General features: G+C 38.8%; 1 protein-coding gene across 1 annotated transcript; it reads left to right on the top strand.

Annotated features, from left to right (window-relative positions):
• The first annotated feature begins 9052 nt into the window (after positions 1-9052).
• LOC145819576 (protein FAR1-RELATED SEQUENCE 5-like) lies at positions 9053-12520 on the top strand. Its single transcript, XM_082913536.1, has 2 exons — positions 9053-9314; positions 9571-12520. The coding sequence occupies exon 2, from the start codon at positions 10142-10144 to the stop codon at positions 12110-12112; it is 1971 nt and encodes a 656-aa protein (XP_082769662.1). The 5' UTR covers positions 9053-9314; positions 9571-10141; the 3' UTR covers positions 12113-12520.
• Positions 12521-26796: the final 14276 nt, after the last annotated feature.

Genomic DNA, 26796 nt, shown 5'->3' with positions numbered 1-26796 from the left:
TCCTATTTTTCTCAATCTGACTAGTCTTTAACAAATCCATCTTCTTGTTCTTGTTCTTCTTCTTCTTCTTCTTCTTCTTCTTCTTCCCTTCTTCATCTTGAATCATTAAATAAATTCTCTACTATTCTATCACAGATTGAGAATTGATTCTCTGTTTTTCATCTCTTTGAGTAGACAATGTTGAAACAATCTTCTGTGTAGTATAAAAAATGTGAAACAAATCAAACAAATAAAAATAATGACGTACCGAATTTATTTTATCGAAATGAATAAGTAGAAAAATAGACCAAGTTGAGTGTGTGACATTCTTTCCTTAAGACAGATTCGTCCCACTTCGGTGCATACGAATGAATGGCATCTATCTCCCAGGATAAAACGATCTTTACACAAATTGTAGTAGCACTCCAAACAATTTGTACGGCAAACAAAACTTGTGTTCTACACTCTTTGAATTTTCCCTAAAACTAATATGAATAACAATGCAAAAGAGATCAAAAATAGAAAGAGCAAATGATTTTTTTCTAGATTTCAGGATGTTTAGACTGCTGGAAATGGGTCTCTATTTATAGGCAACTTGGTGACCATTCAATCTGTCCAAATAGGTACAAAATGAAGTGAATAGGTGCAAAATTCAAACTGGACAGATCTGCTGGCAGTTTTATAACTATTACAAACAGTTTGAATTGGCTGGAATTGGACAGGCAAGGCACTGTTATGGAAAGTTTAAAATTGAATTCAAATTTGAATTAATTTTGTCCAGGAAAAAGAATTTTTGGAAAAAATTCAAATAAATTAATGTTAGAACTGATCCACAACCTACAACCCACAGCCGTGCACGGCACGACTCGGCTGGACGGCGGCGGCGGCATGTGCATGTGTGGTGGTTTGAGCCAAGGTTCAATTTGTTCATAACTCCTCCTTTCTACGAACTTGGGGTGCCCCTTGAGACCCAACCCAAGTGTTGCCACCTAGAACTTATATACACACATAAGTTCTCTTAAGTTTTCAATGCGAGATAATCATTTCAAGGAAACTCACATTTACTTCTTGAATTGTCCATTCCACGAACCCGAAAACGACATCAACTTCCCATTCACTCATAAATGGATTTGACGAATTGTTTGCACCGTGTAACACACTATGCTGTAAGGAACACGTCACCTTTTTGGACCTACCCCAAAAGACGTGTGGGCCCTATTTAAATTTGGGCTCAAAGTTGGCCCAAAATAAACCTATAAAACTATATTTTTCCAACAATCCCCCCACATGAATGGAATTTGACGAAGAGAAAATGCAACAACATGATCTAATTACAGAGAGTACAGAAATTGAGAATATTCTGCAAATGATAAATAGCTTTTGGCTTTGAACCTTCCCTTGTGAGACATTATCGGATTTACTAGGTAACCAGTGAACATGATGTCTTGAACTGTTCAGCCATTTGTATAAATCAAGACAATAGAACTCACACAGTATATTACCAGACACAATTTAGTTCTTACGATTGTGTTCATTTTGACCCTGAACAATCTGTTCTTTCATAAGTGCTCTAGAGCATTGTAGCCCTTCATAAATCTCACCAAACCGCCCAGTTCACACTTATATAGGTGATTCTTATGAAATGAATCCTGCCATACTCCACTAGGTATTCCTAGATATAAGAATTATTAAACGCTGCAGACATCATTATTTTATCATTGAATGGGTAGGAGTTTAACTCCCCAGTGATCCTTATAAGTCATACACAACTCAATTGTCCCTTTGAACCTAGACCTTGAGATCTCCAGTCAACTAGATTGGGTTGTCATTATGGTAACTTTTATTTAATAAGCTTAAGTCTCATTCCCCTCGATGAATTCTCAACTAACTCTCTTACCAACCCTTTGGTTAGTGGATCCGCTATGTTATCTTTAGACTTCACATATTCAATGGAAATAATTCCATTAGACAATGGAAATAATTCCATTAGAAAGTAGTTGTCTCATGGTGTTATGTCGACAACGAATGTGTCATGACTTACCGTTATACATATGACTATGTGCTCTACCTATTGCTGATTGACTATCGCAATGTATGCATATAGCAGGCACCAGTTTTGGCCACAATGAAATATCTTTAAGGAAGTGATGAAGCCATTCTACTTCTTTTCCAGTTTTATCTAAAGCTATAAATTCTGATTCCATAGTAAACCTAGCAATGCAAGTCTGTTTTAAGGATTTCCACGGTACAGCCGCCCCACCAAGAGTAAAGACATACCCACTGGTGGATTTTGAGCCTCTAGTATTCGATATCCAGTCTACATCATAGTGTCCTTCAAGTACTACTGGATATCTAGTATAATTAAGCCCAATGTTACGAGTAAATCAAAAATATCTTAGAACCCTTATAATTGCTTTCCAGTGTTCTACTCTTGGATTACTCGTATATTTACTTAATTTACATACTGCATAAGCTATATTTGGGTGAGTGCAGTTCATTAAGTATATTAAGCTTCCAATAATTTGGGCGCACTCTAATTGAGAAATACTTTCCTATACATTCTTAAAAATAAACAAATTAACATCCACAGGTGTTCTAGCAAGATGATCATCATCTTTGCTAAATTTGTCAAGTATTTTCTTAATGTAATGTGATTGTGACAAAGCATATCCTTCTGATATTTTGCTAATTTTCATACCAAGAATTACATCAGCAATGCCCATATCCTTCATGTCAAAATCTTTATTCAATATTTTCTTGGTAATGTTAATTATATCAATATGACTACCTATGATGACCATATCATCTACATAAAGGCATACTATAACATAACCATTGCTTGTGTTTTTAATATAAACACATTTGTCACATTCATTAATTTTGAATTCATTTGACATCATTGCTTTGTCAAATTTCTCATGCCATTCCTTTGGCACTTGTTTAAACCATATAATGATTTAACCAATTTACACACTTTCTTTTCTTTTCCTGGAATAGAAAATCCTTCTGGTTGTTTCACGTAAATTTCTTCATCTAACTCACCATTTAAGAAAGCGGTTTTCACATCCATTTGATGAATTTCTAGATTGTACAACGATGCAAAAGAAATTAGCATTCTAATGGATGCTATTCTAGTAACCAGTGAGTATGTATCAAAGTAATCAAGACCTTCTTTTTGTCAAAAACCTTTGTCAATTGATCCATTCGCTTTTATTTTTCTTTTGAAAATCCACTTGCATCCAAGAGGTTTACAACTTTGTGGCAAATCCACCAATTCCCAAGTGTGATTTTGCAAGATAGATTGAACTTCGTTGTTTACAGCTTCTTTCCATAAAGGAGCCTCAAGACTGGACATAGCTTCTTCAAAAGTTAAAGGCTCATTTTCTAACAAAAATGTTAGAAAATCTGGACCAAAAGATTTTGAGATTCTATCACGTTTACTACGCCTAGGTTCCTCTTCCTCATTTTGATCTATCTCTTACTCTTGTTCTTGATCATGTTCTTGATCCTGACTGGTAATAGCATTGTGAGATCTTTTGTTAGTACTAGTCTCTTATCCAGTTTTATTTGGAAATATATGTTTAAAGAACGATGCATGCCGAGATTCAATTATAGTATTTACATACATTTCAGAATGTTCTGACTTATGAATCAAAAATCGATATGCACTACTATTCATGGCATAACCAATGAAAATACAATCAACAGTTTTAGGACCTATTTTAGTCCTTTTAGGACTAGGAATAGCCACTTTAGCCAAACACCCCCACACTTTTAAGTATTTGTAGGATGGTACTCTCTCATGCCACATTTCATAAGGTGTTTGATTCACTTTCTTTCGGGGTACTTTATTAAAAATATAATTAGCAGAAAGTATTGCTTCCCCCCACAAGTTATGAGGTAATCCAGAACTGATTAACATGGCATTCATCATTTCTTTTAAAGTCCTATTTTTCCTTTTAGCAATTCCATTTTGCAGAGGTGAGTAAGGAGCGATGGTTTGATGAATTATTCCATGTTATTTACAAAACTCACCAAAAGGTTATTCATATTCACCACCTCTATCACTTCTAAGTTTTTTAATTTTCTTACCAAGTTGATTTTTAACTTCATTCTTGTATTGAATGAAAGTTTCCAAAGTTTCATCCTTGGTTCAAATTAAACAAACATAACTATATCTAGTATAGTCATCTATGAAAGTGATAAAATATTTTTTCCCGCCTCTAGTTTGAATTGATTTAAAATCACAAATGTCACTATGAATTAATTCAAGTGGCTCCGTACTTTGTTTAATTGAATGAAAAAGAATTTTAGTTAATTTTTCTTGAATGCAAATTTCACATTTATGATTTAAAATCAATGTCAAATTTAGGTAAACATTCCATATTAATTAATCTACGCAAAAATCCATAATTAACATATCCCAGTCTAGCATGCCACAAATTTGAAGATTCGAGCAAGTAAGAAGAATATGTATTTTTATTAATAACTGAGGGTACAACGGTCATTACATTCATCTTGAAAAGGCTATCAGACATGTAACATTTTCCTACATACATCCCCTTTTTGGTAAGTACAAACTTGTCACTTTCAAAACTAACCTAAACCCATTTTTACTCAACACAGATCCAGAAACAAGATTCTTGCGAATGTCTGGTACATGCAGCACATTGTTGAGAGTGAGTTCCTTTCTAGATTTCATCTTCAAAATAATTTTTCCTTGTCCTTCAACTTTAGAAGTCGAAGAGTTGCCTATAAAAAGTTGTTCACTATTGTCCACCACTGAATAAGATGTGAACATCTTTTTGTCAGCACAAATGTGGCGAGTAGCACCAGTGTCCACCTACCATTTTTTAGGATTTCCGACAAGGTTTTCCTCGAAAACAACTATAGAAAGATTTATGTCATCTACACTATTGGAAATTTTGTCCACTTCGGTCATATGAGCTTGAGCAGCTTCTTACTTGATCTTCCTTTGCCTTTGCGCTTGCTACGACAATCTTTGGCCTGATGTCCCTCTTTGTCACAGATGTAACATTTACCATTAAACTTGTACTTCTTATTTTCCCCTCCTTTAGAGCCTTGTGCAGAACTTTCTCCAAAAAACTTTTGTTTCTTTGCTTTTGGAGCTTGTTCCACCACATTTGCCTTAGACTCCATGGGATGCTTACCAGTCTGCTTCTCAGAATTGTGGTTGTCCTCCTCAATCCTCAAACGCACAATTAATTTCTCCAAATTCTTTTCTTTGCACTTGTGTCTGAGGTTGTTCTTGAATTCCTTCCAGCCTTGTGGTAATTTTTCAATTAAGGCAGCAACTTGGAAAGATTCACTAAGAGACATGCCTTCTGCATGAATGTCATGCAGAATGAGTTGGAGATCTTGAACGTAGATAATCACAGTCTTGGAATCAACCATCACAAAATCCAAGAATTTGTCAATCACAAATTTCTTTGAGCCAGCATCTTTTGTTTTGCACTTTTTCTTTAAAGACTCCCAAAGTTCCTTTGTTGTTTTGATAGGACTGTAGACGTTATATAATGTGTTGTCAAGTCTGTTCAAGATGTAATTCCGGCAAAGGAAATCAGCATGTTTCCGAACATCGACCGCAGCAACCACTTGCTGGTCGGTTTCATCCTCGTTTAGAGTAAGAGCATCCTTACAGAGAAAACACGCCAGGTTGAGAGTAGTAAGATAAAACAGCATTTTCTGCTGCCATCTTTTAAAATCAATTCCTGAGAACTTCTTTGGCTTCTCACTGTGATTGACTGGCACATTTACAACAAGAGGAAGGGTTGAAGCAATTACAGCCACCATACAAGTACTTATTTGAGCATTAGTTTGACCAGTTTCAATAACCATAAATTCTAAATTATAAAAACAAAATTATAATTAGAATTTTATACTACACAGAAAATTTAAACCAAAATCACAGAATTAAATTCTGTAAAAATAAAAAAAAAATTGTAACTTTTATTTCCAATTAATTTGAAAATAAAATAAAATTTTATTTAAACAAATTAATTCCACACAGAAAATTAAATTTCTATAACACTTCAAAAATTAAAATACTGAAACAAAATTTTAATTAATGAAAACTCAAAAATTATTTCTGAAAACCAAAATTAATTTCTGACCAACTTCACAAATAAATATTCTGAATTGTTAATGGCTACCAGTACATTACTACTAGTTGTCAAAGAAAATAAAGAGTATATTACTACTATTTATTTTTCCAACCAGAATATTATTTTGTAAAATCACAGAAAATAATTTCTATAAGAAGAAGAAAGAGAAAATGAAACAAACAAAAAATTCTATTTGAACAGAATAATTCGAATATATCTTAAGATTGTTGAAACAATTTTCTGTGTAGAATAAAAAATGTGAAACAAATCAAACAAATAAAAATAATTACGTACCAAATTTATTTTGCCGAAATGAATAATTAGAAAAATAGACCAAGTTGAGTGTGTGACACTCTGTCGTTAAGACAAATTCGTCCCGCTTCGGTGCTTACGGATGAATGGCGTCTATTTCCCAGGATAAAATGATCTTTACACAAATTATAGTAGCACTCCAAACAATTTATACGGCGAACAAAACCTGTATTCTACACTCTCTGAATTTTCCCTAAAACTAATATGAAGAACAATGCAAAAGAGAGCAAAAACGGGAAGAGCAAATGAATTTTTTTTTCTAGATTTCAGGATGTTTAGACTGCTTGAAATAGGTTTCTATTTATAGGTAACTTGGTGACCATTCAATCTGTTCGAACAAGTACAAAATGAAGTGAACAGGTGCAGAATTCAAACTGGACAGATCTGCTGACAGTTTTGAACCTGTCCAAACTGTTGGCAATTTTATAATTGTTACAAACAGTTTGAATTGGCTGGAATTGGACTGGAAAGGCACTGTTATGGACAGTTTAAAATTGAATTCAAATTTGAATTAATTTTGTCTAGGAAAATTAACTTTCCCGCAAGAATTTTGGAAAAAATTCAAATAAATTAATGTTAGAACCGATCCATAACCCAGCATAGCCGGGCCGAACAACCGACGGCGATGGTGGTGCGCTCGTGTGTGATGGGTTGAGCCAAGATTCAGTTTGTCCATAACTCCTCCTTTCTACAAACTTGGGGTACCTCTTGGGACCCAACCCAAGTGTTGTCACCTAGAACTTATATACACACATAAGTTCTCTTAAGTTTCCAATGTAGGATAACCATTTCAAGGAAACTCACATTTTACTTCTTGAATTGTCCATTCCACAAATTCGATAATGGCATCAACTTCCCATTTACTCATAAATGAATTTGACGAACCGTTTGCACTGCGTAACTCACCACGCAACAAGGAACACGTAACCTCTTTGGATCCACCTCAAAAAACGTGTGGGCCCTACTCAAATTTGGGCTTAAAGTTGGCCCAAAATAAGCCTATAAAATCGTTTTCGTATCGTGTCATATCGAGTTCGTATTCAAAACAATCCATCACTAATACGGCCCATTTAATTAAACGTGTCAATTATCTTGACAATGACCTGACCTACTTATAATTGTGTTAATCCGAACACAACATGCTTAATACACTTAGCAATAGTTCATGTTTCAGATTATAACAAATTGTACCGCCTATTAAAAAAAAAACCCCCCTTATTTCACATCACAAGCATAAGAATAACTTTTTTAAAATCTGTTTTTCTTTTGAAAAAAATTAATTAAACAGAAAAACTGGTTTCCTGGAAAAAAAAAATACTAATTATTTTTATATTAATTTTTCTTTTTTGAGGTGAATAACTTTTATCAAACTAATTTATAGTTTGTAAAACAAATAGAGAGAACAAATTTTAAAAATTAAATCAAACAGAGTGAATAATAAGTATAACAAAAAATATATATATTAATAAACTAACTAAATCAAACAAAGTAAATAAAAATTGTAACATAAAAAATATTAATAAACTAACAAAATATATTATAATTGCCAATCTCATTGACTCACCATTGCAAGTTGTAACTCAAAAAATTTATGGCTTTTGCTTGATTGAAGAGTTCTTCAAGATTTTAGGAGAGAAACAATTTATCAAATTACAACCGACAGTCAATTTATCATTAATTTAGGGTTGCACTTCATTAGATGTATATACTACATAGAGATTTAAGTTTTAATCTAACGGATAAGAATGATTACTCAAAATCCTATGATTATTAAATTTATGTTGTATGCGAATCAATAGCAAGTTCGTGTCAACGTGTCGACACGAATTTTTATGCTGGTCAAACGTGTTTATTTTGAGTTTCGCGTGTTAATGTTTGTATTTTTAGATTGTGTTATATTTGAATTCGAGTAAAAAAATAATTAATCCTAACTTTCTGATTACGTGTATGATTTAAATCGTGTTATGTGCAAACTTCTGATCCCAGGCACAAGACCTTAATAAGTTCTCAAACTTTTTCTTTTCCTTACTTTATTATATATTTCCCCTTTTCCTACGGGTCAACTAGGTCAATCCTCTTTAGTGCTTTTATAATAAAAAGAATCAAGTGGGTCAGCGTTGATAATGCCGACTTAAATATTTGGATAAAGTCCATGCCTCTCTTAATCAGTCGTACTTTGACTAAGCTTTGAATAACTCTGAGATTACCGAGTCTCTCGAGAATTGAGGGCGTCTGCGTTGATAATCCCAACTTAAATAGTTGGACAAAGTTCATGCCTCTCCTAATCAATCGTACTTTGCCCAAGCTCTGAATAACTCTGAGATTACTGTCTCTCAGGAATTGAGGGGTCAAGAGCCTAATTATTTACCCTCACCATACCTTGTTGATAATAAGTGTTTATCAGTGATTGCGTTTAGCCAATCCAAAAAAGGAGAGGAGACACACCATTGGGTGAGGGAAAGACGAGGAAATGCCGAGTAAGGTAATGTTGTAGGAAAGGATGTAGGGTCGTGCTTAAGTGTGCAACCCCTTTAAGGTTGCACACCATATGCAACCCAATTGTTAGCCGTTAGATTACAATAATTGATCAAGACCATTGAATTGTTTAATCGTGAAAAAGTTAAAACCGGGGCAACCGGTTAATGCTTGTATTTGCATGATTGCATCCCACTCACTCTCTGTATTTCGTCTCTATCTCTCTCTGTTCTCCTCTCTGTGTAAGGTTGAGTCAGTGTAACTGTTGATTTCCATTAACAGGGGGAAGCCCCTGTTGGGTTCGTTCCATTGACGAAGCTCTGTAAGGAACAGTATAACGGGCGATTTCCAACAACAACGTAACTACAAGGCTGTGTTGGTTCCATTGCTGAAGTGAAGCCCTTCTCTCGAACTAGATATGAGGTATGGAGCTGTCTCCCTCTCTGTCTCTCTGGCCCATTCACTACAGCTATTTTCCCTCAACTAAACCCCTATCCTAACTTCAACCGCCCCACGCTTTGCTCCAACGGAAACCCCTCTATTGGCAGCTAACCTTTCTCTTTCTCTTTCTCAAGCGAGTGTTTGTGTTTGCACAAACAGGTAAACCGTGTGAAAATGTCATGTTTGTGTTAACAATTTTCGGTCATCAAGTAATTGTTTGTAGTAATGTCATGTGCAGTATGGCCCCAGCGGAAGTTAAAAGGGAAGGTGATGATTATGACATTCCAAATGAAGCAGATGACATTCGTTTGATGAATGAAAGTCGGGCAGAACCTGATCATGGTTGCGAAGCTGGTCCGAGCAATGAAGAAGCAACCAACATGAACGTTGAAAATGGCGGAGCCGATGTGAAAAAAGAAATGGTTGACGATGCTCATCGCAATGACATGGTTGGTGATGTTGAACGTGCTATTCTGGAACAGAAATTTGATTCGGTCGAAGATGGAGAAGATTTCTACAATGCGTATGCTAAAGCCAAGGGATTTAGTATACGAAAATCCAGATTTAACACAAATAAAGAGGGAAAGGTCGTTAGTAGGCTGTGGTTGTGTTCAAGGGAAGGTCAGAGATTACCAAAATACTTGGACCGTGTTGCTGAGAAGAGTAAAGCTCCCAAGGCACTAACAAGAGTAGGTTGTAAAGCCTAATTTCGCATACGGTACGATGCGGATGCTGGTGAAGGGGGAAAGTATGTTGTGACTCACTTCGTCGCAGACCACAACCATGAATTGGCGGAACAACACTGTGTGATGTATCTGAGGTCACATCGCAGTTTAAACAGCGCTGACAAAGCTCAAGCAATGGCTATGCGCAATGTCGGTGTGAAGACTAGCCAAATCATGGACTATATGGTAAATCAGTCCGGATCTTATGAGAATGTTGGTTTCATCCGTACGGATCTGCACAACCATATTCAAGCCGAACGTAGAGCAGAAGTTGAGGATGGTGATGCGCAGGGTGCGTTGGTTTACCTATGCACAAAACTTGATGTTGATGCACGTTTTTTTTACAAGTATGATGTGTGTAACGATAACAAGTTACAAAATCTGTTCTGGGCAGATTCGAAATCGCGGGCCGACTACGCAAAGTTTGGTGATGTGTTGACATTTGACTCAACTTACAGAACCAATGCATACAAGAAACCTTTTGTCATGTTGGCTGGTGTGACTAGCCACTTTAGGACCACGATATTTGCATGTGTTTTGCTAGCTAATGAGACAATTGAGACATACACATGGGTTTTGGAAACATTTATGGAGGCGATGGGCAATAAAGCACCTGTGTCCGTACTGACAGATGGGGATAAGGCGATGCGAGAGGCAATCAGAAGAGTATTTCCAGATGCAAGACATCGATTATGTAATTGGCATCTTGGGAAAAATGTTGTTTCAAATGTTCACATAAGTGGCTTTGCACATGCTTTCAAGCAGTGCATGGACATGGAAACGGATGAGACAAAGTTTGAGCATGGCTGGACGACAATGGTCGAAAAATTTGGACTTCAAACCAACAGTTGGGTGTTGGAGACATATGAGAAGCGTCATATGTGGGCTGAGGCATATATGCGTGGACATTTCTTTGCTGGGATGAAGAGCACTCAGCGCTCGGAGTGTATGAATGCTTATTTCAATCCCTTCCTCCAACACAAATTGAAGCTATATGAATTTGTTAGGCACTATGCTCTTGCAAGGATAAGGTATAACGAGGCTGGAGATGATGCTGAAACAAATAACACTTTTTCGGTATTGATTACTCCATTGCGAGATATAGAGAGACATGGAGCTGAGCTATTCACCCGAAATATATTTAGAATGTTCCGTTATGAAATCTTAGAAGAGGGGAAGTTGAATGTCAAGGACGTGTTCCCTTTGCCGGATGGTCAGAAATGCTACTATATTCATAAGTACAAAGTGAAGGACAGATCATGGATAGTAACACACAGTCCAATGGATGCTGCAATAAGATGTTCTTGCATGAAGTTTGAGTCGTTGGGGCTACCTTGCTGCCACATGATATGTGTTATGAAAGCTGAAAATTTAACGCAAATTCCCCCAACTTGTGTGCTGCATAGATGGACAAGGGCTGCAAGCAAGGATGGCCAGCAATGGCCTCAACCCTCAATTGATAGCACTACAACACAGACGGCCCGGTATGGGATATTGTGTTCTTCCTACAACGAAATGTGTTTCTATGCCTCGCAATCAACGGAAGGTTTCAAAGATGCTAGGGATGCATGTCTTCCGATAACGAGCTGGATGAAGGAGTTATATGAGAGGAATTTGAACGGTGGGAATGGAGACAAAGTGAAACATTCATTCCGTCGACAATTTGGAGTAGAAGATCCTGATGTTGTAAAGACAAAAGGGAACCCAGGACGGGCCTCGTCCAACTGTCGAAGACCAAGAAAATGTGGGAATTGCAAATGCATTGGGCACACAAAGCGAACGTGTCCTAAGGTTCGGTTTAGCCGAACAGTGGGTACTAACTCAGATGCAGATACACCCCACATAATTGACCGTGAGTACAATGCGGAGTCATTGCCCGTTCGCTGCAAAACTGGGTTGGTGGATCCAAGTACACCGCACATTAAGCAACGGCGACTATTTTTCGATGTTTCTCCTGATTCCAAGCAGCCTGTGGGCCAATACGATAGTGTTGAATTAGCAGTGTGGAAAAATGATTCGAACACAATTGATGAGGTGAATCAGGTAATTGTATAATTTGTATGATTTACTTATTCCCTTAATTTATTAGGTAGACAGTACTAGCTATTGAAAACACATGGAAATAATGTATGTAGTTTTCATTTTGCACGGATTGCTGTACGTAACATGTAAATAATTGGTTATGTACAATGCCAGGAAATGGCACAACGTTACTTATGTACAAGGCCACGAGTTGTAAATTTCCCATATTGTTTAGAGTGATGTTGTCATTTGTGTTTCCAGTGACTTGTCATTTTCAAAACTAATTGAAGGTGAGGTGAGATATATATGGGTTGTCTGTGTATTGTTTTGGGTGGGAAATTGGCTTATGTCTGTATTCCAAGATTCCTATTGCGGGTTGCTTGTTTCTGTTCCATATTTGGTTGGATCTAACTGAAGGGTTTTTTGCGGTGTGGTTTATCAACTAACGATGTGTTTTGCTTCGTATTGATTTGTTATGACTTGTGTCGGTAAATTAGTATTATATTTCGAGTAAAATACGAATTTTGTCCAAGTGGGTTTGCAAAATTACATACCAGCACATGCATTTTGTATATAATCCAAGTGGCAGTTAATTTTAGGTGTTACTTGGAGAAAGTAACCCAACGAACTCGTTACTTTATCTCCATGCCGATTGGTATATGAATTATGAGTTACAAACAGGAGTTGTGAAATTATTTAATGTTTACTATGGAAGTATGGGTTTATTGTTAGTAAAATTATGGTGGGCCTATATCGACAGCAACGAAGCAGTAATTTAAAGTTGACAAGTTCAAGAAGAAAATCAAGCAATTGTGGTATTGGTTCAAATGCCTGAAATGGATGAAGACTTCTTTCGATGAACTGATGGTAACAAAGTAGAAAGTAACAAAGTAGAAAGTAGAAAGTAGAAAGTAAGTTGCTGTGTTGTTGTGTTGTTTGTAACAAAGTAGAAAGTAGAAGGGAAAAAACTACACAGAAGTTACAATGTAGAAAGTAAGTTGTGTTGTTGTTCATGTCCTCTCTCTCTGCAAACATTCTGCCCTTTATAGCTATAAAATTCCCACGACCCCATGATTTGCCAATTCTGGAACTGCTTCTGTGCAACTTCTGTAACTGCACGGTCATTTCCGTGTATTGAAACCACATAAAAGCTTCACTTGTACCTTTCGAAGTGCATATAATTGAAGTTGCCAGCTGTGCCCAGGTCCTTTTAGCCTTTCCTCGACAGATACAAACTCCCAATTCGTTCATGTTTCCTCTTGGTGGGTGGCCACTAAATCCATGAGCACTGCCAGTAACTGCTCCAGCGTGTAAGTCAGGTGGCATGCAAGATTCAATGTTAGTTGAATGGAGCAGCTGTTGGGAGGATGTGGGAAAAATAGGTGCAAAGAGGAATTTTTAATCTAATATCCAATCAGAATGTAGCTGAAAATATGAGTGAACTTTTTTTTAAAAAAAAAGTAGTTCCCATTTTTTTGATTATAAACCCGAGATGTATATTTTGTTTTTGATATAAATAAGTTGTGTATTTTCGTTATGTAAAATGTAGGACAACAATTGTGTTTAAGTCATTACAATACAGAAAAAGGTTATTTCAAACATATTTTCAAGTTTACCGACATTGAATATATTTTGATTAAATTACAGGGAAAATTCAATATTTGGTAGAGTTTGATGATTCATAGTCAGGGGCAGTAACAGTGAGTGGCCAAGTGTTGCGGTTCATTGGCCCAGTTTGCAAGGATTGTGGTTGTGTTTAGTGGACAATATTCTGTCGATTTTTGTCTCATAATGATGAGGGACATGCCCCATAATGGTGAAAAGGAAAGTCGATAGGGAAGAGTCAATATTTGGCAGAGTGGACTTGAAGATTCGAAGTCAGGGGGCAGTTACAGTCGTAGTTATGGTGTAGACGTGTGGGATCATGCAATGATGGGCCACAAAAACAGTATACGGATATCGAAACCAACGATCTCCGTTCTAGGCATTCCAAGTATACTAAACCTCCACTTCTATCTGTCGATCTCCCTTTTCTTGTGTTTATTTCATGGCCACCAACTGTTTGAAACTTCTGTCGACAGAGCAAGGCTCCTGCTTTGTCTCATGCTTCCTCCTGAAAGTATGCCCAGTAACTCATAATGATGAGGGACATGCCCTACAATGGTGAAAAGGAAGGTCGACAGGGAAGAGTCAATATTGGTTTTCAGGGGACTTGAAGATTCGAAGTCAGGGGGCAGTTACAGTGGCAGTTATGGTGTAGACGTGTGGGATCATGCAATGATGGGCCACAAAAACAGTATACGGATATCAATACTAAACCTCCACTTCTATCTGTCGAGCTCCCTTTTCTTGTGTTTATTTCATGGCCACCAACTGTTTTAAACTTCTGTCGACAGAGCAAGGCTCCTGCTTTGTCTCATGCTTCCTCCTGAAAGTGTGCCCACTAACTCCATGACTGGTGGTAAAAACTTCCCTTATCACTTCTAGGTGACCCACATGCAGAGAGCCCACTTTCAGGTCGTGGACATTCCTTCAGACTTGGCCACATGCCCTCGATTAAGTGGACCATCTGTCGACAGAGACTGGCAAAACTTGGTGCAAACAATGGCCCCCATGTTCAAGTTAAATATTGCGGAAGTGATTGAGACCCCCAGCAATCACCACCTGCCCCCCCCCCCACACACACACACGTGGGGGCTACTAATTGGAGAAGGAAAAAAAATAAGAAATTGAAAAAAAATAAAAATAAAAAAAGTAGCCAATCAGAGAGAGAGGGGGTTATAGGGGTCTCCCCTTGTGGGGGTCCAAGTCATATGATATTTAACTTCAACGAGGGGGCCATTGTTTGGGCCCAATAGCAAATTTCTTAATACGGGCCCAAAACAAACATGAAGTACAGCTCAATATAAGAGCTTTTAAATATACTGGCCCCATCATAAGCTATAAAAGACCCACCCTTTCAATTTCAAACCACTTCATTTCCCTCTAATTCGAACTCCCCAGACTGTACTCCTTCTTCTCAACCATAGCCATTCAAAACCAGAGCACCACAAAACCCTAAGCCATGGCGCCGAAAAAATCTCAACCATCTCCATCTGAGGAGAACAATGAAGACCTACTCCGCTTCCCAGACCCTATTAGAGCACATATCGCTCCTCTAAAATTTGCTGCAACTCTATTGCCCAGCACAAGCTCTGTCGCTAAGGCTACTCTAGGCCCTACCTTCGCGTCTTACTTCCCAGACGAGCTAGCTCCATACTATCCCCTTGGTAATGGTGAGAACCTTCTTCTCAACCAAGCTAGACTCAAGTGGACTAACTGGAATGTCAGCAAAAACCCACTCAGAGGGTGGAGGTCACCAGACTCTGATTGGCGAAGCTGGGCCAGGAGAATTGAAGGTCACGACGCTGAAGTATGGAAGCACCAGGGCATTGGTGACACAATTAGACTGTCGACTAAAATTTATGACGTGGACAAAGGGCTGATTACTGCTGCTGCATGCTTTTGGTCGCAGTCTAGTAACTCCCTACTCCTCAATTTTGGTATGATTTCCCCTACCATCTTAGATGTAGCTCACTTGACTGGTCTCCCAATCTTGGGCAATCCAATTCATGCTCTCCTTGAGCCTCCAAAAGTGACATTTACTTTAAACACTGACATGTGCTATACAGATTTTGCCAAAAAATACCAAGGCAAGCCTGGTTCCCCTGTCGATGACAAAGAAAGAACTGCTTTTTACTTACTTTGGCTTTGTGAGTTTCTTTTTTGTGTCCCTGGGTACAAGATCACGAAAGAATACCTCCCCATTGCCTTGTGTATGCAAGATGGCCAACTTATGGCTTTAGCCCCTTATCTTCTTGCCACCCTTTACAAGGCCCTATTTTCCTTTGTCGACAAGAAAATTTCTGGCAACTGTGGTGGCCCCTTCTGGCTCTTCCAGGCCTGGTTGTATGCCTATTTCCCTGAGGCACGACCCCCACCACCTAACACCTTGAAACCTGTTTGCTACTCCTATGCTGAGCAACTGCTCACTTATACCAACCAACCCATCCTCACTTTCAGAAATCATCTTACCATGTTTTACAACCTTCCTTCGCAGAGACCTTCCAACCTGTACCTGCCATTTCAAAACTTTGAATTCTCCTCCAGTAGACTTTGCTTCCTCTTCACAGACCCTTCTGATTTACACAATGAGCAAGTCCAAGAACAAAATGAGAGTTGGAGACACATTCTCACCTCTAGACATGTCTTGGTTGGCTGTTCCATATCCTCCGCCAAGCTATCCAGCTACAGTTTTGAGACATACTGTCCCAATCAATGGTCCAGGCAATTTGGTCTTTCCCAGGCTATCCCTTATCCTTATTTCCACCCAACCATCCATGAGGAGATTGGGCCCAGAATCCACTTCAAAGATCCTACACAAGCTGAATCCATTCTGACAGAGAACACCAAACTTTTCCAAGATTTTGGCCCCTTCTTCTTCAAACCTGCTTCGGACTGCTCGGCTGCTTTTGATCATTGGTGGGGACTTATGTCTGCCATTATTTTCTGCAAGTCACTTAAAAGCTGCCTTAACGATACTTGTATTCATATTCAGGGCCGCATATCCTCGCCTTCCAAGCTTAGGGCTACAGGTATCCTTCCTTCATATACTTCATATCCCTGACTGTGTCATGCAATTTGTTTTGTTTTTTTCTCTACAACACTAACTTGTTTAACCTTTGACAGCCAAAATTGGGCCTGCTGCTGAACCATTGGTTAGGGACCAACGTAAAGGCAAGGATCCAATGGATGCAACTACTCAGACAAACACCCCCTCAGTTCCGAAATTAATGGCAGACTCTTTCGCAGTCGCGCAGACACAAGCACAGAGAGGAACTACCACCCGTACCCCTGCCGAGACAGAGGTCACGGCGAAAAAGAAAGAAGAGCCTTCCACTGCTCCTGCTCTAAGCACAGACCTAAGTGAGTGGGATATCCCTCTCAGCCAAATGGTTGGCCAAACAACATCAATTCCTTCAGGGCAGCTCTACCAAGTAAGCCTTCACTTTACATATTTACAGCATCTCAATTTCCATTCACGCCCGACTGATCACTTACTTTTGTGCAGAGAAAAAGAAGGAGATTACTCATTGCTGCTGATGATGATGACGATGCTTCCACTTCTCCTCAACACATTCATCAAATTCCCAGTCCAATCAGCAATGTACCCACAGAACCCACTGTACAACCAACTCCACCACCACCTGTAGCATCGCAACAAACTTCCTTACAACCTGCTTCACAGTCTTCGCCACAGCAATCTACACAGTCTGCATCACAACATCCTTCCACTTCTCCTCAACACATTGTCCCTTCTGTCTCTAGCCCTCAACCATCACCATCCAACCCCTCCAATTCCCAAACGTCAAACAAAGAATCACAGAGGATTGAATTTGACATTTCAATCAACAGCCAATCCTCTCCAACAGATGACAACACAAAATCCCCTCAACTAGAAGTTCACCACAACCAAGGTAAATAGAAATACAAATGTTACTGTTCGTTTGGGAAAAAAAAACTTCTCTTTAAGTAACTGGTATTGTTCTCCAATTTACAGGGATGGACATAATACAGGACTCATCTCCACGACCAATGGGCGAGACAGAACTTGAAGGTCCTCATGACTTTCCCCTGTTAGCAGAACCAGAGAAAGAGCCTCAAGGCACTGATGCTGCCATTTCATCAGTACCAGAAACAACTCGTCCTGATGCCACAACCACAGCTGAACAAGGCCAACCGTCTGCGTGCACGTTATCAGGACAGGTACTACCATTTCCAACCTCATCCTATTTACTCTTTATTACTTGCAAGCATATATTCTCACCAAACTATTAATGTTCACAGGCCGTCGGTCCATGCCAGGATATTTGGGCCGAACTTTCTATTCTTCAACAAGATCTAGACGAAATATCCCCATTGCCTCAAAGGCTACATCTATTTGATGCTGAAACTCAACAAACCTTAACCACCTTCATCAACCTCATTAACACCCCAGTTGAAGAAATCATTCTCCACAAACCTGATGAAACCTTGGCCTGTCTTTCTGCTGTTGTAAACCTCTCCCCTAATCCTTTCAACCCCATTCAACTAAAGCAATTGGCCAAGATCATCACGGAATGGCCAACCCTTTCAGAGATGGTTCAGACTTGCTCGAAGGATATTCAAACCAATAAGGATTTCCTAAACGAAGCCCACACCATATCTACTTTGCTCAAACTCAGCCAGCAAACCTCTGCAGCCATTCTTCAGCAACACTCAGCACTTGAACTTGAGGAAGCCAAACTCATGGCAGAACTTGCCTCTGTCCGGCAAAGAAAGGCTCATCTGCAGCAGCAACATGACCAGCTTAATCAAGAAACAAGGATGATGCTCTCCCAAATTAGACATCGTTCTGCATCCATTCAGACAACTAAAGCTGAGTTGGACCAAGCCCAAGCCATGTTGGTAGATGCTCAATCAAAGTGGGGTGTTCTAGCCGTTCTGTTTTCCAAATCCTAGGCTAGTTTATATATGTATTCTTTTGTATTGCACACCTAGGAATGATTTGGAAAGGTAGGAATGATTGCCTTTTTAATGATAAGATTGTTGATGGGCCTGAATTGGCTGAGATGGTGAAAGTGAGGGTTGCACTTTGCTGTAAGCAAAGTTATAGAGGCCTACAATATTTAGTGGACGACATATATTGTATTCTAGATAGTATCAAAGTCTGATTGAGGGGGTGGTGTTTGGTGTTTTTTACTGGAAGGGTGCAGGAGTTTGGTCAATCTGTGGTATGCAGGATTTTGGTCAGTCTGTGGTATTACCATATCTTCTTGGTGGCTACTTTTGCTCTGCTGTGCTTCAATGTTCCTATGCTTTGCCTTATTTTTGGCTTGTTGCTCTGGCTTAGTTTATGGGGTCAAGCATGCTCATTTCTGGTTGCTGCTCTGCTGTGCTTTAACTCTGCTCTGCTATATATGTACTCTGCTGCTGCTATATGGGATCAACGAATAGGCTTAAGTCTGCTGCTGCATATTAGCCTTTTTGCAATTGTTTGAATGATGTTTTGGTGTGCTGTATTGGAAGTCTGCTGTTGGATTGGGGAAAGTTATTGAAGGTCTGCTGCGGGCCTTGTTGTAATTGTTGGTCTGCTGTTGTAGTTATTTTTTTTTTTAGAGGTTGAAGGATTAGGCTCAAGTCTCAATGGAGGTTGAAGGTTCAGGCTCAAGTCTCGATGGTGGCTGTATGGTCTGAAGTTTGTTCATGCTGCCTTGGAGTTTCATCTGGTTGCCCTGTTATGTGGTTTTGTGAGGATGGGCTTGGAGTTACATTCTTATTGTTTTCCTTCTGTTTTTGTTTCTCTTCGTTGGTCTCTCGCCAACTAGGAGGTTGGAGCTTTTTTAGCTCCAACCTCCTCTTTGTTGATGTATCATTGACACCTTGTATGTGCTTTTTCATCAATACAGTTTTTTGTTTTGCTGAACAAAAAAAAAAATTGAATATCAATACTCTGTGTTTTTAATGGTCTGTTGTATGGTTGTTTTTATTTTTTGTGCAATTTTTCACCGTTTGTGCATTGTTATGAAGTAATCAATTCCCCTTCAAAGTGCATTATAGTCACCGCTATTTGTTTGTTCTGTGGGCTTTTTTTTGCTTTGTTTTGGACAAAATCATGGCATTCAAAAAAATCGAACAAACATAATTCATGTGGTAAAAGCGAACAAACATTACTACTTTCAACTTGCATTGTTTGTTGGACAAATATCACATTGCACTGGACAAACATTACTATAGTCATTTGGGCAAATATGACATTGCATTGTTTGTTCTGTACCCATAACTTTGGAATTATGTGTATCACATTACGTACAGGCCACGATAAAAGCAAACAAACATTACTACTTTCCCTCGTTTGTTCCAGTCCCAAACATTGGAATTATGTGTACAATCAATACGCATGGGAAATTAGTATTATCACAGCTGCGACCTAAAAAGTTGTCACGACAAGCTGATGCAGTAATCCAGTTGTGGTTGGGCATCGAAATTACACTCGTACTGGCAGGCCATGATAAAATCGCTGCCCTATTTGTTGTAATTGCAATCAATCACATGCACGAACGATACTCGTCCATCTTTGTATTGTTCACATCCATAACGAAGTCAAGCACCAACTTCCAGCGCACAGAAGGATGAAACTATGTACAGAAAGCGAATAACACAAATCAGGTACAGTTACAGCGGTAGGAAATAAACGGATTTATTTCGCAATTGGAAATTAAGCGGTACAATGTACCTTGTGTGGACCGCTGGGTATATCAGGCCGCTATATGTACTTGATCACAAACATCCCACAGTCGAAAGTGCTGCAAATGAAATGTAACATTCAGTTTCTCGTAAAATATAAGCAGGTTCGTTAAATGAGTGATTAAGGAGTGAAGTCAATGTGACGCAGGGTTTATGGATTACTCATCCAGCTGTTGTAATGGCCTTTGTTCTAACATGCGGACCTCAAAGGTACGCATGTCTACAGCATATTCATTTCCAAACTGTAATTGCAGTAAGGCATGCATTGTTTGAACCTGTTGCAGAATGAGACGGTTAGTTTATGTGAAGGATGTGATAGTGTGGAAGTAGATTTGTGAAATTCAGCACGACATACCAACATTTTTGCCGCGTTCAGCTTGTTGGTGTCCAGTGTGGCGGATGCCAATTAGTCAAATAGGTACGCCACACGGTCTACCATATCTATTTTTAGGCACACCCAATGTACTCCTCTATAATTGAAAGGCATGTAAATCTACACATAAACACAAGTGAAGACATTGTTTAGAGGGCATGCGAACATGTACGCACTTTCATATTTACATTGACATTCAAGTAAATGGGATCGACATTCATAGTACCGACATTCATATTAAATCTACTCGCTTCAATGGGATGGACATTCATATTACCTTCTGACATGCATCAAGCACCCCAGTATATCTGTCATGTCCAAAATATGATTTGACGATATTTTCATGGTTCAGAGGTTGAGTTTTTTGATTTAATATCAAAGTCTGCATGTTTAGTGTGTAAAGTTCAGTCAGCCAAAGTTTTCTGAAAATATGTCTTCTGCAATACACAGCCGACCTAAAACACTTACTTACCGACACATATACTGGAAAGAACCACGCAGTATGCCTCCCGTCTTTGTGTACTTGCCGCTGTCCGTTAGTCAATTGAACCGCGACCAAGTTGATTGGCTGGAACATTGTAACAGACCAGGCAACTTGCAAAATAAGGTTTGCCATTTGTTTAAATGTAATACGAAATAACAATGTCCCTACATGGATATATCCATCATGCAAATATAGTGGAAATAACATTGTCAGATGCCACGACTTACAGTGTCGGATAGCCATGCCCCTGGTTTCAGCGTGCGCATGTCACGTCGCGTAGCACATTCGCAAGGCATTTCATGCAGATTCATAGACACGACAATGTCCCTACATAAAACGTATACATCAACCAGTAAGAAGCAACCTACAGCCTAGTAACACTTAAACGTATCTGGCTTAACTCTACAACATAAGATTAGTTTTTTCTGTTGTACAACTATGGCAGATATTCCTGATTCTACTAGGCTCCAATCCAATGAAGATTAGTTTTAAGTTTTTAAAAAACAAAATGAAAAGACAAAGTTTTAGATATTACAACTCATGACATGTCCAATAGTATTTGCTAAAATAATATGTGAAAATTGAAATGCTCATTTACAGGTCAGCAAGTTAAAAAAAAAGAAACACGTTTTTTACAAATTGGAGCCAACAATATCCCAAAATGAACAAAATGGAAAATGTAAGCAGAGTAAAAGAAAATAGCTAGGGAAAATTGCACTTCATTATAAGTTTTCAAAAAAATTTGCAAATCATTGGTAAACTTTATTAAGTTTCATAATTAAAATTATAAAGGTTTCCATGAATTTGTAAATATTTTTGTGAAAATATCAGTGGTTTGCAATTTTCCCAATGGGTACATGTGTGCAGGATAAGACCAAAAGAAGAAAACTTCAGACAGGAAATTTAGCCACTGATCTTTCCGTAGCCCACTGCATTAAATTCAAAGAAAATCCTACATACGACATGGATAAACCCATCATAAACCCATCAAAATCATAGAGAATGAAAAATTAAAGAACTGATACCTACAAGAATCAAATAAACATAGCACGACACATGAAAATTGTGGAATTCAAACTTATTTCACAAATACTACGGAACAGGTTAATTGCGAGTACTAAACTCATCCGTACCTTTCATTGTTTCTGTCGTCAAGTACAGAGTCAACAACTTCGTCTTCGGCCGCTGATAAAACCTCTATGCTCTCCAGTGTTATCAAGTCCTTCTATCAATATAAACAATCAAGTAACATCAACTCCTCCTATTAATATAAACAATTAACTAACTCACCACTGTTCAGAAATTTAATTTGCAAAGTACATAACACATCCTTATGCATCTAAAATTGGTGAAGCGATGTCTAACCTCTGAACGGAACCGCTTGTCCAACCTGTGCAGTTTGGACAGGACTTTGTCCGAAATCTGTAAGACAATTGTACAACATTTGTTACTGCAAACTTGCACTAGAATGACAAATATTAAAATACAACACAAATAATGGTTCTATTATGATCAGTAATGCTGTCGGCATCAATTGGTAATGAAACATACGAAATGTGAAGTGATGTGGCGACTTGGGAATTTTTCGGCAGTAAGTCGAGTACTTATTTTGCTATCATTGCACGAATGCATATCCCCTACGTCTGTCGCTTCAACACCTCTTCCTCTTCCTCTTCCTCTTCCCTTTCGTGTGCCTGTTACAATTTGTCCCGCTCCCAATGTTTGGGCAACCTTACCAGCAGAAGGATGCATATTGTCTGCTTCTCCTCGCATTGGTGGCAAGGTTTGCAAATCATCAAAGGAAGATAAACTCTGTTTTGCAACGTTCTTCATGGCCAAAAACTGAACTGAAAGAGATTTGCTTTCTTCGCTTGCGTATGTTTCCTCCAACGCAAGGCCACGGTTGTTGTGCATGTCCCCAACTTCTTGGACAGTACGCAACTGTCCAACGTGCATATCAATTATCTCATTGGACAACATTCCATTCACATAATTGTCCTCCCAATCCTCCCCCTGTAAATCTTGAACATTACCCTCATTTGGGCTACCATAATAATTTGGGAAGACCACGCCGCCATCATGCAACTCGACTCCCATGGTAGGGTCAACACCCTTTTCCTCTGAGCGAGCCAATTGTGCTGTTTCCGATAAACCTGCCAGCACTTGCTGCATCATTTGCTTCATTTCAGCAATATGTGTCTGTTCAGTAAACGGTTGTTTCCCAGACAATATAGCTACAACCAGTTCGTTCAGCAGTCCTTTCAGTTCACCAATGCTGGAGGATATGTTAATGTTACAATTTCTTTCAGTCGACTCCACCTAATCACACAAACACATACATTAACCTGCTACGATATTTCATCTTCAAGTAACCTCTGTGAACTGTGTGAAGCATGTGTACTGATTGTTTTTGCTTACCTTTGCATTGTCAACAGCTTCCTTCCCTCGGAAATTGAGCAACATGTCCCTTATTTCCGCATTGCTATGAAGCACTTGCTTCATGGTTTCCTTCAGTTCACCAATGTCGGTCTCAACCTTGCTCAAACGAACATCATCAATCCGTGGTTTCTGTTTGTTATTGACATGGTGTGTGTCAATTGCGTCATCAATGTCGTTGCTTTCCGCTTTTGTTGGATGAAACTCCACCTAACATAGTTGTCAAATTGGGATTCAAATCATAAATGAAAATAGTAATGCATTGAATCGTTAATCGATCTCAACTGTGAATCGTAAAGTTTCGGTCTGCTTTCTTAAGTTGCACACAACATATGTGCACACACTTTACATATTAAATATATCTAATAAAAATTAATTACTCCATTTGTCTGAAATGAAAAAAAAAATTGTTGTAAATGATGCTCATCTGGTGTGGATAAAAACTTCACAGTCGATCCCATGTTTACCACTTTACCTTTTCCCAATTACATAAACAAAGAGAAACTTTCAATTACAAACTAACTAACAATAACTGAACAACAATGTTTTGACCTTTTTACAAGGTTAAAAAACCAAAATCTTCAAGCTTTTTCAAAAATCTGACTTCAAGGCTTAACCAAAATTCATTTCGTAACGGAAGTAGTACATAAAATTGAATTTGTAAGGCTACAACATCGTCCACATGGAAACTTCATGTTTTCCCCCCAAAAGTTAAAGTATTTCAGAGTAAATAGGGAGGGACAAACTGAAAATATGACGTACGCTAAGGAATGGGTCACTGTTTGTCACTGCTTGTCACCTAGTCATAGGAACACAAATTCTGTCTGTCACCGTTATCCATAACACAGGTGGGGCAATGCTGTCAAATGTGCAGAACGAATGGGTTGATTACCTCATGTTACTGCAACATTTGCTTCCTTCCCATAAGTCGCCTCGTCTCCCGTATTTCGGCATCACCCTAATCATTTAGCCGAGGGATGGAGCGTATAGTAGCCGACGTACTCTTACAGGGAGGGGCAAAACGATCCAAGTAAAATAGCTGCATTATAAGGGGGAAAAGATATTTACTATACACTTCCGAGCAAACTAATCCGTATTCGCTAACAATGCATACAACTTACAACACAATCATATGTATGTGTTTATGTGTCTCGATGGCAGAATCCCCATGCAGCTTTTCGGTTAAAAAGATAAGCTTTTCGTGGTTACAAAAAATGTGGCCCGTACAGGTATATTTGTCATGCTGTTCAATAACAGGTAAGTTTGTATTTCGCAACGACTGCCATTTTATTGAACCATATGCACAGCAATGGATGAAATATGTAATCGGCATGGTACAAACAAACAACGGTCGATTACGTTACCATTAGAAGGAAAACACATCCAGTTGCCTTGCGCTGAACTTTCATCTTATACTTCCGAACACCTTTGACAAGGAATTGCAGTGTCACCTTTGCCCAATTACATGCCCCCATACCGGTCACGTCCTTCACGGCATGAACGAACGATAGGCTCAACGCGGTCATTGTGGTAGGACACAACATGGCCCCCAACACGTACAGCGCAAACTTCTGCCGAAACTCGTCATCCGCACCATCACTCTCAGTCAGATAAACTCTCAATTGGTTCAAAGGAATGATTCCCTTAACAGCTCCAACCTCTTCGTAGATATTGGGATATGCGTCTATTGAACCAGTGAACTGCACGTCATTGCCTTCTAACCGTATACCCAATAAGACATGCACTTCCTCACAGGTGAGCCTCAGGTGATGGCCATGAACAGTCAACGAACACGTGTCGGGATCGAAGTTCTGTACCAACCATTGGCACATGTTGTGATCTATATGGGTACACTTTAACCCGAGGAGGCCACCGAACCCAATATCAATGACTGCCTGCTTTTGTGCTTCGTTACACCGGTTCACGATATGAACAATTGCCTTCAATGATATGTGGACTTGCATTTTACTCTGCAATGTTATTAACGTGAACATTAATACAAAAAAATTAACCAACATTGTGTCGATAGCAGGTCCTCCCCAAATGCAGTTACGAAAACACTAAGCACGTAAGTACCTTTGCAGATTTCTTTGCAACTTCTTCGCCCAGTTCCTTCGCACTTGCCTTAGCCATGTCCTGAAACCTCTTCTTCTCATCACAGGGGAGTTCCTTCCACCTTTCCCCAATATCCTTTCGGCTCTATAAGTGTTACACCAACGTGACGCACATACAGGACAAATAGGAGCTGTAAGTCCAAAATAATTGTCACCAAAAGTTGTATCACTCGCAATGTGTGCACATTTTCTGGTATTTACATATGTTTGCACATACAAATTACTATTTCGCACACAGTTGAAATAAAAACGGACATGGAATTTTACAAATAATCGGAGTTTATAAGAACATGCAATATGGCGTCTATGACTGCTGGAAATCGCTAAATGCGACACAATAAAAGCACATGACTGGTGTGCGCATGGAATAGAAGTCCATACTTTGCTATCACAGCAGTCACGTGTTTCCATCACGGTACTCTACTTACTACATGTCTGCACACTAACCATATTCGGTCCGGGGTTGTCTGCTTCTTGTCTTTCCTTGAATTGTTCCTGGCTGCAACCATTGTCAATTTCGGCGCAAGTATATGTTAGATATGGATGGATATATATACATATATGTACACAATTTGTGACACAAACAAATTTGGTCCCAACTACATAATAATGCATCCGTAATGTCCAATTTTGGTTGCTAAAAATATAATAACCACATCATTTCTGCAACAACAATTATAAATGGTCCAAATTATTTTGGCCCTTACTTTTGGTCTCTAAAATCTTAATTTCTTGTGAGTACAAACTGAAATCTGCACAGGTGCAAGCTATGAGTTCAAAATATGTAATGCAGAATTATGCAAAAATACTGTCACACGTTTCTGACGAGAGGGATTCGTACTGTGAGCCGCTTTGAAGGACACGGATCGAACCTGTAAAAAATAAATGGCCCAAGTGGCCACTTTCGACGAGGGGGCTCGGTAATGTCAACCCTTTCCATTCGTGAACCTTTGCCACTTGCCTTCAATGTTTTCCTTTGCCTGTA

The sequence above is a fragment of the Camellia sinensis genome, chromosome 2, assembly GCF_055761805.1.
Source record: "Camellia sinensis isolate YWXY chromosome 2, ASM5576180v1, whole genome shotgun sequence".
Taxonomy (NCBI): Eukaryota; Viridiplantae; Streptophyta; class Magnoliopsida; order Ericales; family Theaceae; genus Camellia; species Camellia sinensis.
Note: the sequence above shows the minus strand (reverse complement) of the source record. Positions and strands in the feature narration are given on the sequence as shown.